The sequence below is a fragment of the Engraulis encrasicolus genome, chromosome 3, assembly GCF_034702125.1.
Source record: "Engraulis encrasicolus isolate BLACKSEA-1 chromosome 3, IST_EnEncr_1.0, whole genome shotgun sequence".
Classification (NCBI taxonomy): Eukaryota; Metazoa; Chordata; class Actinopteri; order Clupeiformes; family Engraulidae; genus Engraulis; species Engraulis encrasicolus.
In genome coordinates this window covers 2,505,821-2,528,675 of record NC_085859.1, presented here as the reverse complement: position 1 = coordinate 2,528,675, position 22,855 = coordinate 2,505,821, and the positions used below count along the sequence as shown (strand labels likewise).

The 22,855-nt window shown below is 41.3% G+C and overlaps 1 protein-coding gene across 1 annotated transcript in view; it reads right to left on the bottom strand.

The window, feature by feature from the left end:
- Positions 1–8,198: 8,198 nt before the first annotated feature.
- Positions 8,199–22,855, bottom strand: part of LOC134446450 (tripartite motif-containing protein 42-like) — a 32,910-nt gene continuing 18,253 nt past the window's right edge. The window contains exons 7-8 of the mRNA XM_063195816.1: positions 9,056–9,152; positions 8,199–8,398 (exon numbers count right to left, since the gene is read on the bottom strand). Of these exons, the coding sequence (XP_063051886.1) occupies positions 8,199–8,398; positions 9,056–9,152 (297 nt within the window). The remainder of the gene's footprint in view (positions 8,399–9,055; positions 9,153–22,855) is intronic.

Below are 22,855 nucleotides of genomic sequence, written 5' to 3'. Positions count from 1 at the left end.
ACAACACCCCCCAACACACACACAAAGCTGTCAGAACTATCAACAAGGCAAAGAAAACAAGATGCTATTCACTTTAAAACAACATAAAAGTAATGAAATACGTATTTGGTGGAATAACCCTAGAGTTTAATCACAGCTTTCATGCATCTTGGTATGCTCTCCACCAGTCTTTCACATTGTTCTTGGATTACTTAATTTCCCTTTTAGATGTGAAATTTGGCCAAGGATTGGTGATATTCTGAGGGTGCTTCAGCAAGGCTTGAATTGGGTAGATTCATCTCTGCAAACGAATATGAATATACAATATACATACTTTATCTAGGGCCAAAACTTGTTTCCTTCTGTTTTGACAATGCCACTGAACGATGAGGGCTGTTTTCATTAAAGAATGGCAATACTTCAGCCACTCAGCTTGACCAGTCAAGCTGTGGATGGAGGACCGCCAGATCAATACCCTGACATGGCCAGGCCAGAACCCCCTTGAAAACCTCTGGAATGGGACCAAGACAAAGCTGGATGGTCAAAATCCATCAACCCAATCTTAGCAACTTGAATTCTTGCACCAGGCCTGGAATAAAGTCATCCATGAACAATGTACAAGACTAGCGGAAAGAGTACCAAAACCCATGAGGGCTGTGTCTAAAAATATAAACATTACTATTATGTTGCTTTAGGTTAATATCATCTCGTCTTCTCTGCCTTTTTGAGTTCTGGAAACATTGTATCTTATGTGTTATTTGGACCATTTGTAATTTTCTGCGAATAAATGCTCTATTTTCTTTCAAAATTCAGAAGAAATGTAGTTGGCAGTTTATATAATGAAATAAGAATGTTCGTTTTACTCAAACACATACCTATCCTACGGTGGCCCATTGGTGACATGGAGGGGTTTTTTAGGAGGGGGGAATGTATGCACTAACACTCTTGCGAGCAAACGCAAACCTTTTGCGAGATAACGCAAACCATTTGCGAGATAACGCAAATATTTTGCGTGATAACGCAAATATTTTTGCGAGATAACGCAAATTAAAACTTACGTCTGCGGGTTCACCACTTTGATTTGCAGCACACTTTTTGGTCACCAGGGGGCAGTCTGAACCAACACGAGTAGAATATGGCTTTGACACACCACAGCTGTAGGGGTACGCTATTCAATTCACCACTACTGTTGTTGGATAACAGCGAGAGGGATGCTGACAGTCAAAAACATTACTACCGCTGGAAGGACGTGCAAGGATACCGTTATTTTATCCATTGTTTTATGTTAAATAAACACCAGATTTTGAGAGACACCGTAGTACTTTGCTTTGCGCACGGACACAAGGGGGAATAGGATTTTTTGGACGACACGTGTCTGCACTGCAGAAGCATGCCAGAATTAAGGAGGATAGTCGGGACGACTGTTACTGAACGGTTATTTTCAAAGATGATGAAGCATATGAAGATCATTTTGTCATATCAAGACCCACATGTGAATTATTTAGGCTAATTTTAACATTGGCCTCGACGTTGAGGCAGCACACTATGATTACACAGTGGCTTAAGTTTTTCAACCACAGGGATGGGGGCAACGACACTAGTGTGCCATCAGAGATCATCTGGTGTGCCATGGAAAATTAAATGGCTGTAGGCCTACCTTTACAGGCAATATGGTTGTATTTTCATTGGTGGTGAAAATTTTCATTTTCATTGGTGGTGTGCCTTGGCATTTTCTCTCGATAAAAGGTGTGCCTTTGCTCAAAAAAAGGTCGAAAACCAAACAACGGAGTGAAATTCTCACATATTTATGTGCATTGGTGTAGAATGGTGGATGGCGCGCATGTGTGCTGGGGGGAGCGCCAGTGGGTCATACTAGTAGAGCAGTAGTAGTACCTGCTGTTCTCGATTGCCGCATCCGACGCCTGCTCCAACACTGCCCCCAGGAAGTCCGGACTGTTGTCGATCCAGCGTGGCTGCTGGTTTTCTCCAACCACTCTACACCATGTGTTTTAGTTTGCGCAAGGTTGCGTTAGGCTACGGCCCTTTACGCCCGTTACGCTATGATTTTGGACTGCTTAAAACAAAGCCAGATCATCAATGCCAATGCTATCGCCCTTCTGCCAAACTTGACACTTCTCCATGAATTTTTGACAGTTGCTTATCATCTCTGTGAGCTCTGCGTTAGATTTCAGCGATATTCCTCAGTGCTGCAGGGTTGGAAGAGGGCACGCGGCGGTACGAATTACATCCAAAAGTTAAAAGCCATCCCTGTAAAACTGGTTCACAATTAAAAGCAAATAACTATTTGATTTCCTCCATTTACCTAAGACCCGATGTCATGTAGCCTATAACAGGAGGAATTGTCTACCACAGGAAGGAAATATGTCGCTTTCTAATCATTGAGCTACTGTGTGAAGTTCCGTGATCTGCCATCATGTCATGCGTTAAAAAACATTAATCCAAGTCTGACCGAGAAAACTATTAACCAATGCCCACTTTGGATAGGCCTAGTTCCAATGTCGGAGTTGTTACAAGTCTAAGCTCTCTGCATGGCTAAGCAGTGATAGCCTGGGCCTACTTAATTTAGACTATTATGAATTAAAAAGAGAGAGGTCAACCCGGCACTCAGGTGTGTGGGGAAAAAAAGTGTCCAAAATGGTGCTCTTGGGGTTGGGAAATCCAGAATTAGGAGAGCAGAAGGTCCCAGGCACTCAGAGGTGAATCAGTCTGAAGAAGGAGGTATATTAAAAAGCCTTTATTATCTGTGGCTACTCATAATTGAAATTAAAATGCCAACATGTTTCGACCATCTAGGTCTTCATCAGGGCAAAGCAAAGACAATGGATCGACACCAAGTTTAAAAAGTTTAACCCCACCCCTGAATCAGGTGTGTAATCAGTAAGGCGCACCTCCATCGAGGGATGGGGGAATGGGGGGAGGGGGGCTAAATCATAACAAAACAGATTCTTCTCATACATGAACAAAAAAGCAATAAGCATTAGTGTCAACAGTAGGTCTACCATTTTTCTCAAACAATGTTCATAATCAAATAGTGCATACATAGAAAATATTATAAAAAACATTTGAACTCAATATCTTCATTTAGGCCGGGATATCTAAGTGCATCTAATTGGTGGATCCAAAAGGTCTCCCGTTGGTTGAGCCTACGGATACGGTCACCACCTCTATCCAGAGGTCTAATATGTTCCAACGCCTCAATTTTTTAAACTTTGTGTCGATCCATTGTCTTTGCTTTGCCCTGATGAAGACCTAGATGGTCGAAACATGTTGGCATTTTAATTCCAATTATGAGTAGCAACAGATAATAAAGGCTTTTTAATATACCTCCTTCTTCAGACTGAGTTACCTCTGAGTGCCTGGGACCTTCTGCTTTCTTAAACGACACATTGCGTTGAAAGTTTTAAGAAAAAGAAAGAAAGAAAGAAAGAAAGAAAGAAAGAATACAGCGTGCTGCCTCAACGCAGAGGCCTATGTTAAAATTAGGCCTATATAATTCACATGTGGGTCTTGATATGACAAAATTATTTTCATATGCTTCATCATCTTTGAAAATAACCGTTCAGTAAACAGTTGTCCAGTCTGCCTTCCTTAATTCTCTCATAAAGAGCTTCTGCATTGCAGACACATGTCCTCCAACAAATCCTATATTTCCCCTTGTGTCCGTTCGCAAAGCAAGGTGCTACGGTGTCTCTCTGTTTATTTAACATGAAACAATGTATAAAATAACGGTATCCTTGGTAGTAACCTAATGTTTTGACTGTCAGCATCCCTCTCGCTGTTATCCCAACAACAGTGGTGGTTGAATTGAATAGCCTACCCCTACAACTGTGGCGTGACAAAGCCGTACACATGTTGGTTCAGACTGCCCCCCGGTGACCAAAAAGTGTGCTGCAAATCAAAGTGGTGAACCCGTAGATATAAGTTTTAATTTGCGTTATCTCGCAAAAGGTTTTCGTTTTCTCGCAAATAGTTTGCGTTTTCTCGCAAATAGTTTGCGTTATCTCGCAAAAGATTTGCGTTATCTCGCAAAGGTGTTGGTCTCCAGGGCACACATTTCCCACCCCCAAAAAAATCCCTCCATGTCACCTCTGGGCTTCCGTACTATCCATAGTAAAATTAGACTTAAATTAATTGGTCTCTCAATTTTTTCCGTGGCTATATTCAAGATGGGCGAAGACACGTAATAATGATAGGCCTATTTGAAAGGCTGCCCTAAAACATTTACATTTTGTTACAATTTTCAATTCTTTTTGTTTTTACAAATATGGTGAAGTGTCACCAAATGTCCCTTTATTTCATCTTTGGTGCGAAGGATTCTGAACTGTGTACAGGTCTTATACGTAATTCAGAGACCTATGTGATAGTTACTACTAGATACGCCTCAAAGGGTTAACTGAGCAGCTGACCCTGACAGCATTAAAGGGACACTGTGTGAGATTTTTAGTTGTTTTATTTCCAGAATTCATGCTGCCCATTCACTAATGTTACCTTTTTCATGAATACTTACCACCACCATCAAATTCTAAGTGTTCATTATGACTGGAAAAATTGCACTTTTCATACATGAAAAGGGGGATCTTCTCCACGGTTCGCCAATTTGGATTTCCAAAAATAGCCATTTTTAGCAGCAAAAATGACTGTACTTGGACCATACTAGAAAATATTTGTTTATTACTTACTCAACTTTCATGTAAAGATCAAATTTGGCAATAGGCAGCCCTGTTTCAATGAGCAGCATACAAACCCCAACTCCGATGAAGTTGGGACGTTTGGTAAACAGTGCATAAAATCAAAATGCTATCATTTTCAAAACATTCAATCTATTCATTAGATGGAGAATAGTGAATAGACAACATATTAAGTGTTAAAACCGAGAAAAAATATTGTTTTGGGGGACATATGTATTCATTTCTAATTTGATAAATCCAACACGTCTCAAAAGAGTTGGGACGGGGACAATAAATGGCAGCAAATGTCGAGGAAGACTAAAAACAAAACAAAAGACAACACTTAACAGTTAAATACATTAACCGATGAGATGATTTTATATAAAAAAACAGTGTTAATTCCTATCTTGGACATGATTTCACCAGCTTAAATGGTGGGTGTATTCCTTGTCATGTTTTGCAATGTTTTCCTTTCTGTAGTGCTTACAGTGTGACAGGTCTTGACCAAAAAAACCACCATTTTATCACCTGCTGGTCCTTATGATGGAGCCAAACTGTTAAAACATAGTAGAGAATGCAATTTGACCTTACTATGTGGCAGTAATCGAAGATCTCCCTTCAAAATATAATGCATGAGTGGCTTTTCATGCTGCTTAAAACCCATTTATACCATTCAGCACTGTATTTAACTCTACAGATGAGTGAGAACATCTTAACCAATGCACTACTGCATCCGCATGCCATCATGGAGGCTGACTTTTGAAGCTAGCACTAACACAGGTTGGATGGTCCATTTTCACTGTAGCACAGGATGTGCAATGCTCTATTATTGTCAAAAAGAATGGACTTCTACAACTTCTGCTGACTTCTGTAAGCAAAGGACAGTTTCCCATGTCTTCCGGGTCTATTTCAAGTGAGCTCAGGTGCTTAGGAGAATGTTAAACCCCTGTATCATTTTCATGCATTAAGCATTCTTAATATGGTCAATTTTCAATAGCTCTAGCACTCCAGGAATTAGAGTGAGACTACAGCCAATATATATTTCATGATGTCATGAACCTATACAATGATTTCATTAACAAAAATGTGTCTTATATACACTCAATCGTGGTAAATCAAAGGGAATTCAAAAATGTATGTAATAACTATGGTAATTATTCCCTTTGCATCTTTAATTCTGAGTGACTCAGCCTCTCTCTGATGATCTTATACCTGGACACCTATATTGTCCGTCAGTACAATTCATTTTGAAATGTTCTTCTTTGTTGTTTTATCTTTTTTGGATGTTTACTAAATTTCACTGATCCCCGTCCCAACTCTTTTGAGACGTGTTGGATTTATCAAATTAGAAATGAGTACATATGTCCCCCAAAACAATATTTTTTCTCGGTTTTAACACTTAATATGTTGTCTTTTCACTATTCTCCATCTAATGAATAGATTGAATGTTTTGAAAATGATAGCATTTTGATTTTATTCACTGTTTACCAAACGTCCCAACTTCATCGGAGTTGGGGTTTGTAGTTGCAGTACCTTTTTTGGCCATTTCCTGCACAGTGTACCTTTAACAGATACTGGATGGCAGTCAAATCCTCAGGTTTCATAGCACCACTAGTTGATCTGGCTGTGACCGAGACATTGTCCACGTTTGGTGAGGACACATGTTCACACATCCCTTCCCCATACCCCCATGATCCTCATCACCAGAGGCAAAACAGTAGAACTCGTACATACAGAATGTTAATAGAGCGCACAAGTACTCGGAACTCTATGGTATTTCTTGTTAGCATTTAAGGACTTCCTGGTTCCCTTTGCGACCGAAAATGAATGGGGATCAGTCTCAAATGAGGTGTGTGTTGTGACGTCCTCCTGTGTCCCCTTCAGGCTAGCGTGTGCCAGTGCACGGGCATGACTATGCTTGATGTGGGTTACCCTAATCCTTTAGTGGTTGCACCTGTGGGGGAGGTATAAAGTCCTCCTCTCCTCTTCCGATGGCAGGCACTCTGACCTCGACCTCACCACTGGCTGCTTTCATTTCTTGCTCTCCTCTCACTTCTTTACCCTCACCCTTTGATTCTTCCTTTACAGCTCACATATTGATGCTGACACATACATTGCATACACCATTCATGCATCCCCTAGACACCTGTTTGAATGTATTATTGTAGTTCAATAAAAATACAATTGAACTTTCATTCTTTGTGTGGTCTCCTTTTCATGTTGCACCCCTAAAACGAGCTGGGGTCAGTGTGCAAACACGCAATTAACGACCCCCTGCAAACCGACGAGGGTATTAAAAATAGGCTGTAGGGATGATAAAATTGACCATTCTTGTGTGCCTAACCCGGAAAACTGGCAGACTACAGGAGGGAGATTTCACGAGCCGTCTCCATGGTAACCCACGGCAAACTTTGCATGAGCAAACTTCTCCTCGATGGTAGGTTTTGAAAGTATACTACTAAACCAAGACGATTTGAGTAATTGCAGTTATAGCACTTTTTAAGTTTTATCAAAACAGTGTTACCAGGAGTGAAAAACAACCTGTATCAGAGCTTGGTTAGAAATATTTCCAAAGTCTCGTACCAGTAAGGTCGGGCTCCTGCTGCTCCTGCTGCTGCTGTTGCTGCTGTGCCTCCTGCTGCTGCTCCCTGCTTTGAATAATAGAATAGAAGAATATAAATAAATAGCCCAAAGCATGCAAGGATATGGGGGTTATCTAGCATTTTAATCTATATCTTCAACTTTGACTATTATTTTGAAATGGTTCATCTCAAGATAAATGCACTGCTCAACAAATGTCAAATTTAATCATACTTCTGTGAAATCAACCTGTCCAGTTAGGAATCAGAACAAATTGTGAATCTATTTTGCAACTTTATACTGCAAATTGAACCGGGAACAAATAGAATTGAGAGGCAATAACTAAAACATATGCTAAAATAGAGTTAATCTGCAGTTGGTGTCCACAGACCATCTCTCTGTTTTAATTATTTCAGGCTGAATTTTTAAATCACTTCTGAATTAAGTTAACCACTTACTGAAATCGCTCAGGTGCTGCTCATTGAAGAGGGCACATCACTGTGAGGGAGACCAGTCTCGCGAAAAAAATCGACTGTATGCCTCGTGGTGCCGATACCATATAGCCTCGTTTTTCGTGGTTCTGCAACGCGCGCTGTCGTTGAGAGTGGGTGAGAGAGAGCATTGCATGCGTACATTCCGGGAGGGGAGCGCTGTCATTGTGTCAGCTGCATACCATCTCCAACATTGTCCATAACCTTAACCCTAAACCTAACCCTAACCTTAACCCTAAATCACTTGTTTGGAATGTTTAATTACCGTTGTTTCCAGTTAGCCTTCACACATGCTTGATTGTTGACGTCTGTCCGCATTAATTCTTCCCCTCAGAGCCAAACTACCCCTCAATGCCCCCTTTCGTCAACCAACCCGAGAAACGAGGCTATTCATAACGGCACCACGAGGCTTACAGTTGATTTTTTTCTGTTTTTCTCGTAAGGAATTCACGAATGGCCCTCATATGGTTGTATGAGGCGTGGCAAGAAGTTTTCCTGTGTCTTCCAGCACAGTGTCCAGAAGACACCAGGGCATATGGAGTAGCAGTGTGCTTCCTGTGACACCTGGTACATAGAAGGAGATTGTGATCCCGCTACGGGTTGTGAACCATCCTATGGCCACCTCCACATCTCCTTGGTATAACCTGAACGCTTTAGACACTGATGAGAGACACAGCAAACCTTCTTGCCACACCTCACAATGATGTGCCATCTTGGATGAACACCACTGCCTGTGTGATGATAACTCCAGGGGTGATAAGCACCTCCTCATGATACCTCCAGGGGTGATAAACACCTCCTCATGATACCTCCAGGGGTGATAAACACCACACACACCTTCTCGTGATACCTCCAGGGGTGGGATACTGTCAGAATGCATCAGAATAATGCATACATGAACTGAATACATGTTTTGGGTAGTGTCCATCATTACATTTACACAACAGTAGACAAAAAAGATTTATAAACACTGCTGCTTCCCTACTGGACTGGCTGATTAGAAGTATGATTAACTTGGAATAGCAACACATTCTGATGTTCCCTTAACTTCTGTTGTGCAGTGTACTTAGAACATTGATGGCAGATGGCTTTGAGTTTGTTAACTTTCACCAGTTGTGTCTTGTATTAAATTGACAAGACGAATATATCAAATTATAACAATAATAGGGGAAAAGCTGCACTTTCTCTGACAATTAAGAGTCTATTGTTGTCATCCTTATGCTTATATTTACCTGATATTTTTCTCTTCCTTTCTGACTTTACAGTCAGACGTAGAAATCCTATCTTGCAAATCAGACATCTGTCTTTTGAGTTGACGAATCTCCTGCTGTAATCGTAGCACTGGGTCCTCCTCTTGACCACGCCTCTTCTTTGAGGAAATTGGTGACTCATCAGAGCCACTCCTGTGAGACTCCTTTAAACATAAAATGGTAATCAAATCAGTTTTCATCTTATTAATTTTTGGAACTGTATATTACGTGTTATCCTATAGTAGAGCAAACATTATGCCTTGGTAACAAATGGGCCTGAGGCTCAGTGGAAGATTACTAGACTGTGCGAAGACTCTCTGCACCAGAACGATGGAATGCGTCCTTGAGATAGGCCTAGTCGCCTGCAGCTTAACCACAACAAAGTTTAGATAGAGGGCCAAGGCCTGTTTGCATGTTTGCGTGTGTGTGTGTGTGTGTGTGCGTAAACAAATCTCAACCGGGATGTGTGTGCCCCCAACCCCCCCTAGCGGTTGAAATACATGTAACCAGGGAAGTCCTTAATAAAAGGGCTGGGGAGAGAGAGGCCTGTCAGAGTGACTAGGGAAGATTGTACTGACAGTCCTCTTTACTCGCTCTCCAAGCGCGCTTGAACTTAATTAACGATTCTCTGTGTCTATTCTGTTTTCAGGTGTTTCATTTAATTGGTCCTTCGAGCCGGATCCCAAGATACCCGACGATTCCAGTACGCGAGGAGGGAACCAGGAAAGTCTGTGGCCACAGCACTAAGACCCTTTCCGGGACTGGACCCTCCCTCGCAGGCTGGGATCCGATGGTTGACGGGAATCTTGAAAAGACCAGAGAATTGTGAGTAGGCCTACATTTTTATTTTTATTTAAAAAGGATTGAATGAAAAGACGGTAAAATAAGAGAAGACAAAACCCTGACAATTCTAGACTCTATCAGGTAAAATAGGAGGCCAGACTCCTCTGTGTCATCGAGCAAGTTAAATTCTGAAGACTGTGTAAAGTTAAGGGAGGGCAGACTCCCCTAGTACGAGAAACTAGTTTAAATTCTGTGTTCTCTGCGTTGAGAAAAAGTGTGAAAGTTTGTGTGAAAGGATTCGTATTACCACTCGGTAATACGTTTCATACCAATACAACAAGGTTCAAATAGCAAGTCTTTGTGGAAGCCTGTATGCAAGAAGATTCCACCTGTGAGGGGCACGTATCCTCGGAGGTTGAAGTGAATTTAACCACAAACGATCGTTGATCGCTATCTTGTGGAAAAGTGTATCCAACAATAGAGGCACTGTAGGTGTTGTGACGTTGGACTAAATTCATAGAGACAAAATGGGGGGCAGTAACAGCAAAAGAAGTGAAAAGTTCCTTGCTGAAATGCAATGCAAGGGCTGGGAAGTAGTACAAAAAGAAGACCCTACGGCAGTAGTACTTTTGTGTTATTGGATAAAGCGGTATGAATAGAAAAGACTTGATAAATGCTTTTTATGTGGAGAAAAGGGTCACTGGGCAAGGCATTGCCCACAAGGGAAAAAAAAAATGTAGATCTGAAAACTCGGAAATTATAGCAAAACTAGTGTGAAAAAGCAAATGACAGCCATTTGGATTACTCACTGAGCAGTTAATGTCTCAGATAGCCTACCATATAGTAATATGGATCTCTGTTCGTCTGTCTGTGTGGGCCCTATTTGTTGTATGAATTGTCCTAGTGGGACACCCCACTGTGTGTGTGAGAGAGATTGTATGTGTCTGTGGAGTGTAAGTGTGTATCTGTGGAGTGAGTGCCTAAAAATGTCTGAGAGTGGAAGACATTCTTTGAGTGTTTAGTGGAGGTACTCTATTGTGTTCAGAGTTAGCTGGAGCTTGGGAGTGCACATGTTGAAACGAAAAATTTTAAATAAGAAGAAGCCATTTATTTTATTCTACAATTTAACTTTGATGTCTAGGATTTTGTCATGTTTTTTTCCACACATTCTTACCCATTTATTTTTGTTCGGAGAAAACGGGGTTGTGGAGTTATGTGTGTTTCTTTACTGTTTTCAATTGAAAGTTAACATGTTAATGTTTAAGCCTTTAAGACACGGCATTATAAATTAGCTGTTACCAGAATGGCAATGACCAAGTCATAATGTATTACTAAAGGCCCCGTGCACTGTCATGGTAGTGTAGTACTATAGTAGTTGACTTTCAATGTCTATTAGAGCGTGCCACAGGAAGTATGGCATGCATTAAGGGGCTACTGCATTGACTTAAATGGATTATCCTGTATTATCATGTTAACTTTGCAAAAGAGTTTGCTTTCATGATTTACTGTACCGAAATGTCTTTGTTTCTTCTAAAGAATAGATGAAGCTTTCTCCTTGTTCTTCTTTTTTTTTTTTAAAGAACAGTGGGTTTGAGATCTTGAAATAACGCAGGCGTTATTTGATGGCCCAAAGGTGCTGTGAGTAAACCTGGTTGGACCTGGTCTGAGAGTTAGATCACAATGTAATTTTTAAGATCATCATGTAGTTAAAGGGAAAGGGGCTGTGGATCACGTGCAAGATCATAAATCCCCAGATGATTTGTATGTTACAGTGTGGCATACGCAAAAAATAGACTCTGAATACACAGAGGCGCTTCACAAGGTCACCCAGCAAAGATAACAGTGTCCTATCTGTATTCAGATGTCTACACTACCTCGGCAGCGGCAGTGATACTGCCAGACCCTGTGAAAGGGTTGTACAAATTGTACGGCACACCGCATATCCCATTGAAAATTGGTGGACAGAGGGGAAAAGGCCAGAGATTGGGTGGTGACTGGGATAAACACATGGTATAGCTCCTCCACAAAATTAACCAAAAGGCCATGTTTTGGACAGTGACTATGCAATCAGGAATACACAAATTAGAGGAAGAAGGATGAAACATCTTTCTCACAGAGGAGGAGGAAGATTAGCTAAAACCAATCCCCACCGAACTCTGGTCTAAGGGACCCTCTGATGTTGGATTAGTTAAAGGGGCAGCACCCATTATAATAAGACCTAAAACTGAACACCGTCCTAGGATAAAACAATACCACAGCTTAAAGTTATGTTAAATATCTATCATTGTCATTAGTTTAATACTGTAAGTGTGAACATTGCTTCACATGGTGTGTGATGAGACATGTCAATGTTCTCTATTTGCTTTTAAAAGTTTGAATTTGTGGACGTTGGGATCCTGATATTTTCATTTGTTTGATTTATTAAGAAAGAGACAGTTGTCTCTCTGTATTTTCATTTCAGTCGTCAGTTTGCAATTAAAGTGAAAACTGATTGCCAATAAGGTTTTAGTTCTGTTACAAAATGTTTTATCTAACCAATATATGAAGTCAACCATTTTTGATTTCAAATTACTGCCTTGAGTGTTCATGCAAGAAAGTTGTTTTCCCAATATTTTTTTTTTGTTCTTTGAGGAACAGGCCTAGTGTTATGGAAACGAGCTGAAACACAGCTGATGTGAATGGAAGGAACCTAGACAACACCAATGCTCGCTAGGTTAAGTGAATTTTGTTTTTAATTTGATAAGTTTCACAAGATTTTCCCAGAGTTTGTTTTGTTTCAATTGGGTAATAATTTTAGCTATTACACTTGATACAATGAAAACAGTTTTTTTTTTTTTTTTTTCAAACCATGGAAAGTTTGACCTAAAGTTAGACAAGGTGTAACGCCGCATTATGTAATAACGGTGCAATATGTAATACTGTAACAAATTATTACATAATGCGGTGTCAATTGCCGCATTTTGTGATGATTTACGCTTTTCGTAATAAATTTCTTGAATGCATTTTGTAACAACATTTTTCTCATCTTGTATCAAGTTATTACAAAATGCAGAATTTATTACGAAATGCGGCTGCAACTTTTTTCTGTGATGGAAATGTAATATCATGGTGCATTATGTAATAATCTATAAAAATGGATATATTTTTTCTGCAGTTGGATAGGCACAGCTCACACATAGTCTCAGTGACATGGTAGTCACTGCCCTCTCTCTCTCTCATTCTTCTCAGTTCTCAAACTGCTCGAGAGTCGCGAATGATGCGGTTAAAACCGTTAAGAAATCATTTCACAACTTGTTGCGTGCAACGAGAAGGGCGAATGTCTCGTACTTTCTGCTACATTACACCAATTTACAGCGACATTAAATAGGCCAGGTCTAAACACTTCACGAGGTGGTGAAAACTTGTCTTGCACTTGCGTGGGTCTGTGGCGAGAGAGAGAGAGAGAGAGAGAGAGAGAGAGAGAGAGAGTGTGTGTGTGTGTGTGTGTGTGTGTGTGTGTGTGTGTGTGTGTGTGTGTGTGTGTGTGTACGCACGGAGACAAACCTGGCCCATATTGATCTTAAGCCCCATCTTGGCTCTTTGGAAATATTCTTACCATTACAAAGGCTATTTTAATATTTTCCCCCAAACGACATGAATCAAATCCCAGGAAAAGACCAACCATTATAAGTGACTCGTGGGGAGCTGTCCATGCTGGTGGTGCTTAATTTTTCCCGATATTTGCCCGTGGAGTAGTGAGTCTTTCATGTCTGCCTACATGACCTTGCGCGCCAGGGTCTGACCATGGTGCTTTTTGCCCGTGGAGTAAGGAGACTGTCTTCTTGCAAAGCAAGAAGTCATAGCACCCGAGAAAAATGCCACTCTTGTTAAAAATTACATAGGTATGCTTATGTCCTATTTTCAATTTCAGTCCACTGTTCAGTAGGCCTATTAGGCTGCAATCAAATTCAATAGCCTATGCTCATCCACATGCACGCGAAAAACAATAACCCAAGCGGCGGGACTAATTCGATTATATTCTTTCCAAAAATGTCCGAACGTCACAAAAATCAGTTATTTGCATTGTCCGTAATTATACCAAACAAAAAGGTATCAATAGAAGAAATCAAGTCTTCAGTTTCGATAATCCACGTTACAAATCCTCAACAACAGCAAGCCATTCCTTCTCTGCTATGAGGCAGGAAACGGAACAAGTGCAGACAGTAGGCTATATGACCACGTTGATGCTGCACGGCTTGAAAGGATTCTGTCTAAATTAAATATCTTGGATAGCCTATATAGACCTAGGCCTAACTAGATTTGTTGCAATACAGATTCATTTTCTATAGCCAGAAGTTTTCCGTTAATCTGACGAAACCGAACACGATCAAGTTTGCAACTTCTTTCCCTCATGCGCTGTCCGTCAGCACCACCTGTCATTAGACGTCCGATTAGCTTTCATTACGTGCTGAGGGAAAAACTCTCGCCATTAGGCCTATGTGCTGTTGCACTGTTGTGAGGGATATCACCAAATAATTTAGATAAAAGTCAGAACATTATTTTGGCAATGAAAGGCACACAGGTGGCTCAAGCAGTCTTCAGTCTGTTCATTTAGGTTTGTTGGGTGCTCTTGGATATCGGGGATCAGTTCATGTAGAGAAGAGTTCATCCAGGCACTCCAAAATAAGGTGTCCAAACTGGAAGTTACATTAAAAAGCCTTTAATGGTACTGGGCTGGGGTTACATTTAATTCCGACATGTTTCGACCTCACCAGGTCTTCATCAGGGCTAGGTTCACCATTGAAAAGAAAGGCCTCCCTTAAATAGTGACATCACCACATGTATACACTACACACATTTGCGCACACCAGAGAAAACAAAGATTAAAAATAGCCTGGGGTAATAAGTGATGCCACAGAAAAAAATGACCACCAGACGAGCGAGCCCAGACGCTTCACCACCATATTGCTGTTGTGTGTGTGTTCCCCCAGTTCTCCGACCACCAGACGAGCGAGCCTAGACGCTTCACCACCCTCAGCCCGACACGCCGCTCGACCACTGGGACACACACACACACTAGGCACTTTGGACTGGAAAACCCCGGACACTTGGTGACCCCCGGAGCCCAGGTAACCCACAGGACCCTGAAAAACCCCAGAGCCCCAAGCACCCCTGGAACCCCTGACACACCTGGCACTCCTAGCACCCCTGGAACCGGCACCTCCAAAGACCTCAAGATCCACTCACTCCTCTTCCCCCCTGAACCCTTCAATAAACAACTCTGAATTTGAACTTGCGCTCTTGGGTCGTCTTCTGTCCGTGACACAGAGAAGGAATGGCTTGCTGTTGTTGAGGATTTGTAACGTGGATTATCGAAACTGAAGACTTTCTTCTATTGATACCTTTTTGTTTGGTATAGGACAATGCAAATAACTGATTTTTGTGACGTTAGGACATTTTTGGAAGGAATATAATCGAATTAGTCCCGCCGCTTGGGTTATTGTTTTTCGCGTGCATGTGGATGAGCATAGGCTATTGAATTTGATTGCAGCCTAATAGGCCTACTGAACAGTGGACTGAAATTGAATAGGACGTAAGCATACCTATGTAATTTTTAACAAGAGTGGCATTTTTGTCGGGTGCTATGACTTCTTGCTTTGCAAGAAGACAGTCTCCCTACTCCACGGGCAAAAAGCACCATGGTCAGACCCTGGCGCACAAGGTCATGTAGACAGACATGAAAGACTCACTACTCCACGGGCAAATATCGGGAAAAATTAAGCACCACCAGCATGGACAGCTCCCCACGAGTCACTTATAATGGTTGGTCTTTTCCTGGGATTTGATTCATGTTGTTTGGGGGAAAATATTAAAATAGCCTTTGTAATGGTAAGAATATTTCCAAAGAGCCAAGGTGGGGCTTAAGATCAATATAGGCCAGGTTTGTGTCCGTGCGCGCGCACGCACACACACACACACTCTCTCTCTCTCTCTCGCGCCACAGACCCACGCAAGTGCAAGACAAGTTTTCACCACCTCGTGAAGTGTTTAGACCTGGCCTATTTAATGTCGCTGTAAATTGGTGTAATGTAGCAGAAAGTGCGAGACATTCGCCCTACTCGTTACACGCAACAAGTTGTGAAATGATTTCTTAACGGTTTTAACCGCATCATTCACGACTCTCGAGCAGTTTGAGAACTGAGAAGAAAGAGAGAGAGAGGGCAGTGACTACCATGTCACTGAGACTATGTGTGTGCGGTGCCTTGAATCCAAGTGCAGAAAAAAACATCCATATAGATTATTACATAATGCACCATGTTATTACATTTCCATAAAAAAAAAAGTTGCGGGCGCATTCCGTAATAAATTTCGCATTTTGTAATAATTCATTACAAGATGAGAAAAAAGTTATTACGAAATACATTCAAGAAATTTATTACGAAATGCGTAAATTATTACACAATGCGGCAATTGTCACCGCATTATGTAATAATTTGTTTCATTATTACATATTGCACCGTTATTACATAATGCGGCGAAACACAAGGTCTGACCTCTATACCTTAGGTAAAGGGTCTGTCTGGTTGTTTGTTTCATTTTTCTTTTAAAGTTGCATATTTTACAATGCCAGTTGTGTTTTCTTTCTTTTTATCTCTTACATTTTGATTGGTTTATCTAGTGATCTGTATGTCTGGGTGATGACAATGCAACTTTGGAATGGTGTGAGAAAGTGGAGAGTAGTAATAAATGTCATTCATTTTAAATTGATGGAGCCATGGGCTAAGCCATGTATCAACAGGAGGGATATTATTGGATTCTCAAATATTACTCATACTCAATTTTTTTTTTACAAAATACATTTTTGAATGTACTGACATTATTGGCAGGAGATGGGCTAGGCCCCTATATCACCATGACCTCATGACAGAAGGACAGTGAGGACTGCATGCCAATATGTTTTAGTTGTTACAAATTGATTTATGCAGGCCTAACTATCATGTAAAGACAGCCAATACTATGAGTATAGTAATTTTGTACGGCATGCTTAATGTTTCTTCTGTGCCCATTATGTCCATCTGTGCATAGAGTATTTTCAGGGCCACATTGGATGAAGTAACTATCGTGGTCAACACCACATTATGTCAGTTTGCGTTTATCGCCTATTCTGTAAGGAACTGTACTGTAAACGTGAGCCACAATAGTCAGATACTGACCAGGGCCTCGTTTCCCGATAACGATGGTTCTTAGCCTTACGTGTGTCGTTAACCAGTGATCCTACGAATGTTCTTAGATTTCCTACGACTGTTTCCCAAAGACACTCGTACATGAACGCGCGTGCACAGCCTCTAAGATCATTCGTAGCGTCGCTCTTAAGGATCGCTGTCCACATATGTGGTGCTGAAGTGTACTCGGAGTGAACTGCGCCGTCATCTGCTGCTAAACCATTTACAAAATGTAAGGCGTGTGTCAGTATCAAAAGTTGTTTTCTATAAGGGTGGGACTACATTTGTAGCAGTTTGCAACTATCGACAGGAGTTATTGTTGGCAAATGAAATAAAATGCACACATGCAATGAAATCATGCATAACTCCCAACTGACGGCAATAATGAGCTACGCCGTTAAGACCCAGATAAAGCGCGTGCACTTGGCTACTGCAGCTTAATATTTAAGAAGACAAGTAGGCTAGGCCTAGTTGGAGTTCCAAATTGGGATGCGCAAAGTTACAACCTCAAGGCGTTCAAGGCTTGACAACTGTCGGGAGCACGTCAGCATGCTGTTATGAAAAACAATGTCCATCAAAATTGACACATCCCCTCGCTGCCTTTTTGTTATTGCTTAGCCTACTAGAGTCGGAATAGGGAGAGGAGCTTGGCACCGCAAAGTACCGCACGCTCAAGACTTTCACAACTGTGAGGACATTTTTGCACGGCAGTCTGCTGTTATTAAAACAAAAAATCTACACGAATCCCCATCGCTGCCTTTTTATCATTTTATCATTTTTGTCATAGCTTACCCTTCGCCTACAACTATCATGTGTTTTCGGCGTAGCCTTCCCTTTCTTAGGCTACTTGAAAATGAAAGCGGGTGCAACAACTCGCTGACCATTTTTCTTCAAAAAATATAAAATAAATAAAGTTTCGGAAGTGGCCCTCCGACATCAACACTCTTGTCTCTGGTTGCCGAAGAAGCCCCTTATTCATTTTGCCTTGTTCTTGTTCATGAAGCACCCACACAAATTATGATTGATCACAGTTTAATTATGCCCAGGTTTATCAAACACAGTCGAACTATTTTACTACCTGTAAAATATTTCCAAACACATTACTTTTATTTTATAGGCCTACACATCCACAATTAATGTTACCTTCTTATTTTCGTTGCAGTGTCAACTGTGCTGCCATGATATTTAGGCTACACTCCCGTCTTAAAACATCAACTTGAAGCGCAAGTTTCCTCTTTTCCTATGGGTGTCTCCACTGTGCCATGCCTCTCGCGTCTTAAAACAGCAATCTTGTGCGCAGGTTTCTTCTTTTCCCTTCATATCCTGTGGGTGTCTCCACTGTGCCATGTCGCTACGATCAATCTTAGCGCGTTAAGACTACTCTAGACCACTCGTGGATTGCTCTTAGAGTTACGTGTCAACCTGCGATGGTTCTTTGCTAAGTTGGCTTTGGGAAACGCTCCGTGAGCTCTACGATGGTGTTACGTGTGAACTTAAGTAGCACGTAGCGTTAAGTAGTACTTAAGGCCCTTTCGGAAACGAGGCCCAGTCTGTTTCATGTTATGCTTCTGGGATTAAGTAATTTTCTTTTTCATAATTTTGCTGTGCTCTTAATAATTGTTGTTTCCCCGGAATGTAGAGCTATCTATTTTATTTCGATTAAAGATTATGAGAGAATGGTTGGGCGGCTTTGGGTTTTGTTTTGTCAACACTAACAAAACGTTTTTTGTTTCTTTTCTATTATAATGCTCTCTAATCAGTTACAGCTGCGCACCTCCTCCACACTACTGTCTGTGTGTGGATGAGTTGACTACTGAGAGCTTCTTTCTTAAAGCAAATGTTTGAAGAAGCCTGCCTTGATGTATGCACCTATGAACTGGAGGGTGTTGGGAGATGTTTGGCAGGATTTTCATTTTTGGTTTATTCATTTTTGAGTTTCAGTTGTTTTTGTTTTCTTTCCTCTCCATTTTGGGTTGTTTTTTTTTTCACAGTTTGATGCAGACATGTGTTTTTGTGTGGACAATTACTTCTCATCATTTACTGTGCTCAAAGTCTGTTTCGGAAATTACTTCAGTCTTATTGAGTCATGTGGATGGCACATGTCTCAAACAGGAGAGATATTTTAGGATTAATCAGTGCATCAAACAAATATGTGTATAGGGCACATGTTAAATGAAACCTTGTTCTGAAACTTCACCCCTTAACCTAACCTAAAACAAACATAAGAGAGCTACAATGTGGAATCAAATTGCATCAGGGTTTGAATCATTTGTATGTTGGTGGTGTACTATAAACAAAAATGTGGACAGAATGAACTACATCCACTATAACGTGCAGGCGCTGGGCAACAAAACTGAATTCGGGTTCAGGGCCATCCATGAACAACTGAAGGCAACCTCCCTCATGGCATTCCAATCTCGTATTGTGGATGATATGCTTTTGGCCGATAGGAGTGTGTGCTCTATTTTTGGTGATCAATGTTGTTCCTTCATACTGAACAATACGGCAGCTGACGGAAGTCTCACCAGGGCGATAGAGGGGCTGAGATCCCTCAACCCAAAAAATGAAAGACCACTCCGGGGTCGACACTTCATTGTGGGAATGTTTCTCTGACATGTTTGGCAAATACAAACAGTTGGCAGCGTCCATAATCATGTCTATTGCAATATTTGCGGCGATCCTCACGTTATGTGGATGTTGTTGTATTCCTTGTATTAGAGAGTTGTGCACCAGATTTATTACCACTGCCATTGCACCAACGGAAGAAAAAAATGTCAAACCTATATGCTCTTCTAACTAGGCAGGATAGTGATGTCGATGACACTAATGTTGACTATGATGATGTTGTTAGTGGAGACCATGAGCCTCCACACCAATCTGACGATGGCGAATCCCTCCACGTCCCTGATCTGTTCCCTGACCCAGGGGATTATGATGGGGGCCTCTAAGTGTACCTATTTAAACAAAAAATCGTTTGAAGTGATCGCTGAATGATGTTCATGTTCTTCTCTAAATAGAATAAACAGGAGGGAAATGTTGGAACTGTATTTTAAATGTTATCCTATAGTAGAGCAAACATTATGCCTTGGTAACAAAAGGGCCTGAGGCTCAGTGGAAGATTACTGGACTGTGCGAATCTCTGTACCAGAACGATGGAATGCGTCCTTGAGATAGGCCTAGTCGCCTGCAGCTTAACCACAACAAAGTTTAGATAGCGGGCCAAAGCCTGTTTGTGTGTTTGTGTGTTTGCGTGTGTGTGTGTGTGTGTGTGTGTGTGTGTGCGTAAACAAATCTCAACCGGGATGTGTGTGCCCCCAACCCCCCCTAGCGGTTGAGATACATGTAACCAGGGAAAATCCTTAATAAAAGGGCTGGAGAGAGAGAGAGGCCTGTCAGAGTGACTAGGGAAGATTGTACTGACAGTCCTCTTTACTCGCTCTCCAAGCGCGCTTGAAACATAACTAACGATTCTCTGTGTCTATTCTGTTTTCAGGTGTTTCATATAACAAATGTTTAGGGTTTGAACCTAATATTTAATGTCTCTCAGTTCTCTTGCCATGCTCTAACATACCGTATTCAACCAAACCAGACAATGCAAGCTGTAAAAGGGAAGTAGGCCTATCTGAGTGCTCCAGTCATCCCTGGCCTATTCCTTTTTGAAGTGGACATTCCAGACAATACAAGCATTTGCATAGAGAGAGAAAAATGTTTGTGTAGTGCTGCTTAGGTGAGATGATGAACCCATTTTTAAAAATATCGTTTTGAAAGTGGGATTCTCCGAGAATGGGAAACCCTCTCCCAGACCTAGTGAGTGGAGCTTGTGAAGCTGTGTGGAACTACGGGGTCATTCCTATGTTCCCCGGGTCCTACGTTCCCAACAACCGGGGAACTTAGGGCCTTTTTTTCAGAAAAGGGTTCTATGTTCCCCCGCTGCTTCCAAGTAGACTTCTGCATGGCAAATTGCATGTTGTTGCACCTGTGACAGGTTAGGTTTAGGGATTGTTAGAGCCATGATAGTATTTTGCATATTTGGTAATGTACAGTAATTTAGAATATTAGAATTCATATATTTGGATTTTCGCTATTTATATTGTATTTATTTAATGAAAGGAATGTTTATTGTAAGTTTGGAGTAATTTTAACCGTCATTTAGATTTGGGACTTTTAATTTGATTGCCTGCGTAATAGAAGACGCATACTCAGAACTGAAGGAACGCTGGAAGGAGCCAGACGAACTTGTGGAGCACGGATGTATATAGTTTTTCGACCGTGCTTGCTGTGTAATTAAGAAACAAGGACATTGTATTTGAGAACCCTTTTTTGTTAAACCCTTTTTAATAGATAAAGATTTTTTGTTTATGAAGAACCCAGCTTGCTCGCGTCATTCTTTTCAAAAGTGCTTCTTGAGTTCGGAATGACACAGATATTGGATCTGCTGCCATAACATTAGTCGAAAAAACGTCACCAAGAGGAAAGAAACGGACAGTCAGCTGAGGAAAAGGAGTGGAAAAGGACGAAGCTGATTGATGGTGAAAGTAAGGAGACTTTCTCAAGATTGCTGGCACTTTGTAAGTACAGTTTTCCTGTCGAAATTGCTGATATAAACTAGCCATGCAAACGGAACTGGAAAGGAGAAGCATTGCAAGCGTAAATCATTTCTAAGATGCCTAAATGGTTCGTTTTTGAAGTTCATTCAAGTTTGGTTTAAGTGTGAAGACATAGAAGAAGACCACAGAAGTTCGTTTTTGAGTTTATTGAATCACTGAAGATTTTTATGAGTGTTTAAAAGATCGTTGGGAATTATTGCTGATTCATTACTGAACACGTTTCCAAGATGGCGGATGGAAATTTGTTAAATGCAGCAGGAGGTGCAATACCCGCTACCCGCCAGAAGAGGGAGCCAAAGTACACAGAAAAGGCTTTGGAAGAAAAGCTCCATAGGCTGATTAGTCACAGAAAAGCGAAAATGGCCCAGATTACAGCCAAAATGAAAGAAATAGAAAACATGAAAAATCATGAAGAGTATATTACCACAATTGAATCAGAAATGCAGCCACACTTTCTAACTCTGTATGAAGACTTTGTCATGCTCAATGACAGTGTTATGCAAATGTTACCAAGTGATGAAGCAACTTCAAATCAGTTATCATGGTATGAGCCAAGGGCAACTGCCATAAGGGGATTCATCATAGACACAGAAAGATGGCTCAAGGAACAAAGGATACAAGAAATGGATGATGGTGTTGCACCGGAAGACAGTGTCTCAAATGCATCACAGCGCAGCAAAAGCAATAGAAGCAGAACATCAGTTGCATCTGGTACTAGCTCAGCTGTGCGCATGAAAGAGGAGGCCAAAAGAGCAGGGCTTTTAGCCCAAGCAGAGGCACTGAAAAAGAAGAAAGCCATACAGTTACAAGAGGCGCATTTAAAAGCACAAATGGAACAGTTAAAAGTCGATATGGAGCAGTTAGATAGCAGCCTCTACGGCCAAGTTGAAAGTATATCATGAAAGCCCTCGTGATGCCATGAATGACTATGTGACAGCCATGTTGCCAAGTGCGGATGCAGGCAGCCGTGCACAAGGGTCTAATGTTTCTGTGACAGGATCTGATGCACCTGTCCTTAGAGGATCACCTGTCCTTAGAAGTCCACCTGCGTCTGAAGCTCATGTTGTGCCAACAGCTCATGAAGGTGATGAAGAGGAGGAAGATGATATTCCTTACACTGCAAGAGATGTGGAACATGCTCCTCCTCCACGTGACCGTCACCAAGTGGCTACACGTCACCAAGTGGCTACACGTCACCAAGTGCCTACGGCTAGAGCCTCTAGCCAGCCTCAGCAGCCCGTGACTTCAAGTGACAGAATCTATGAAGTGATGCAG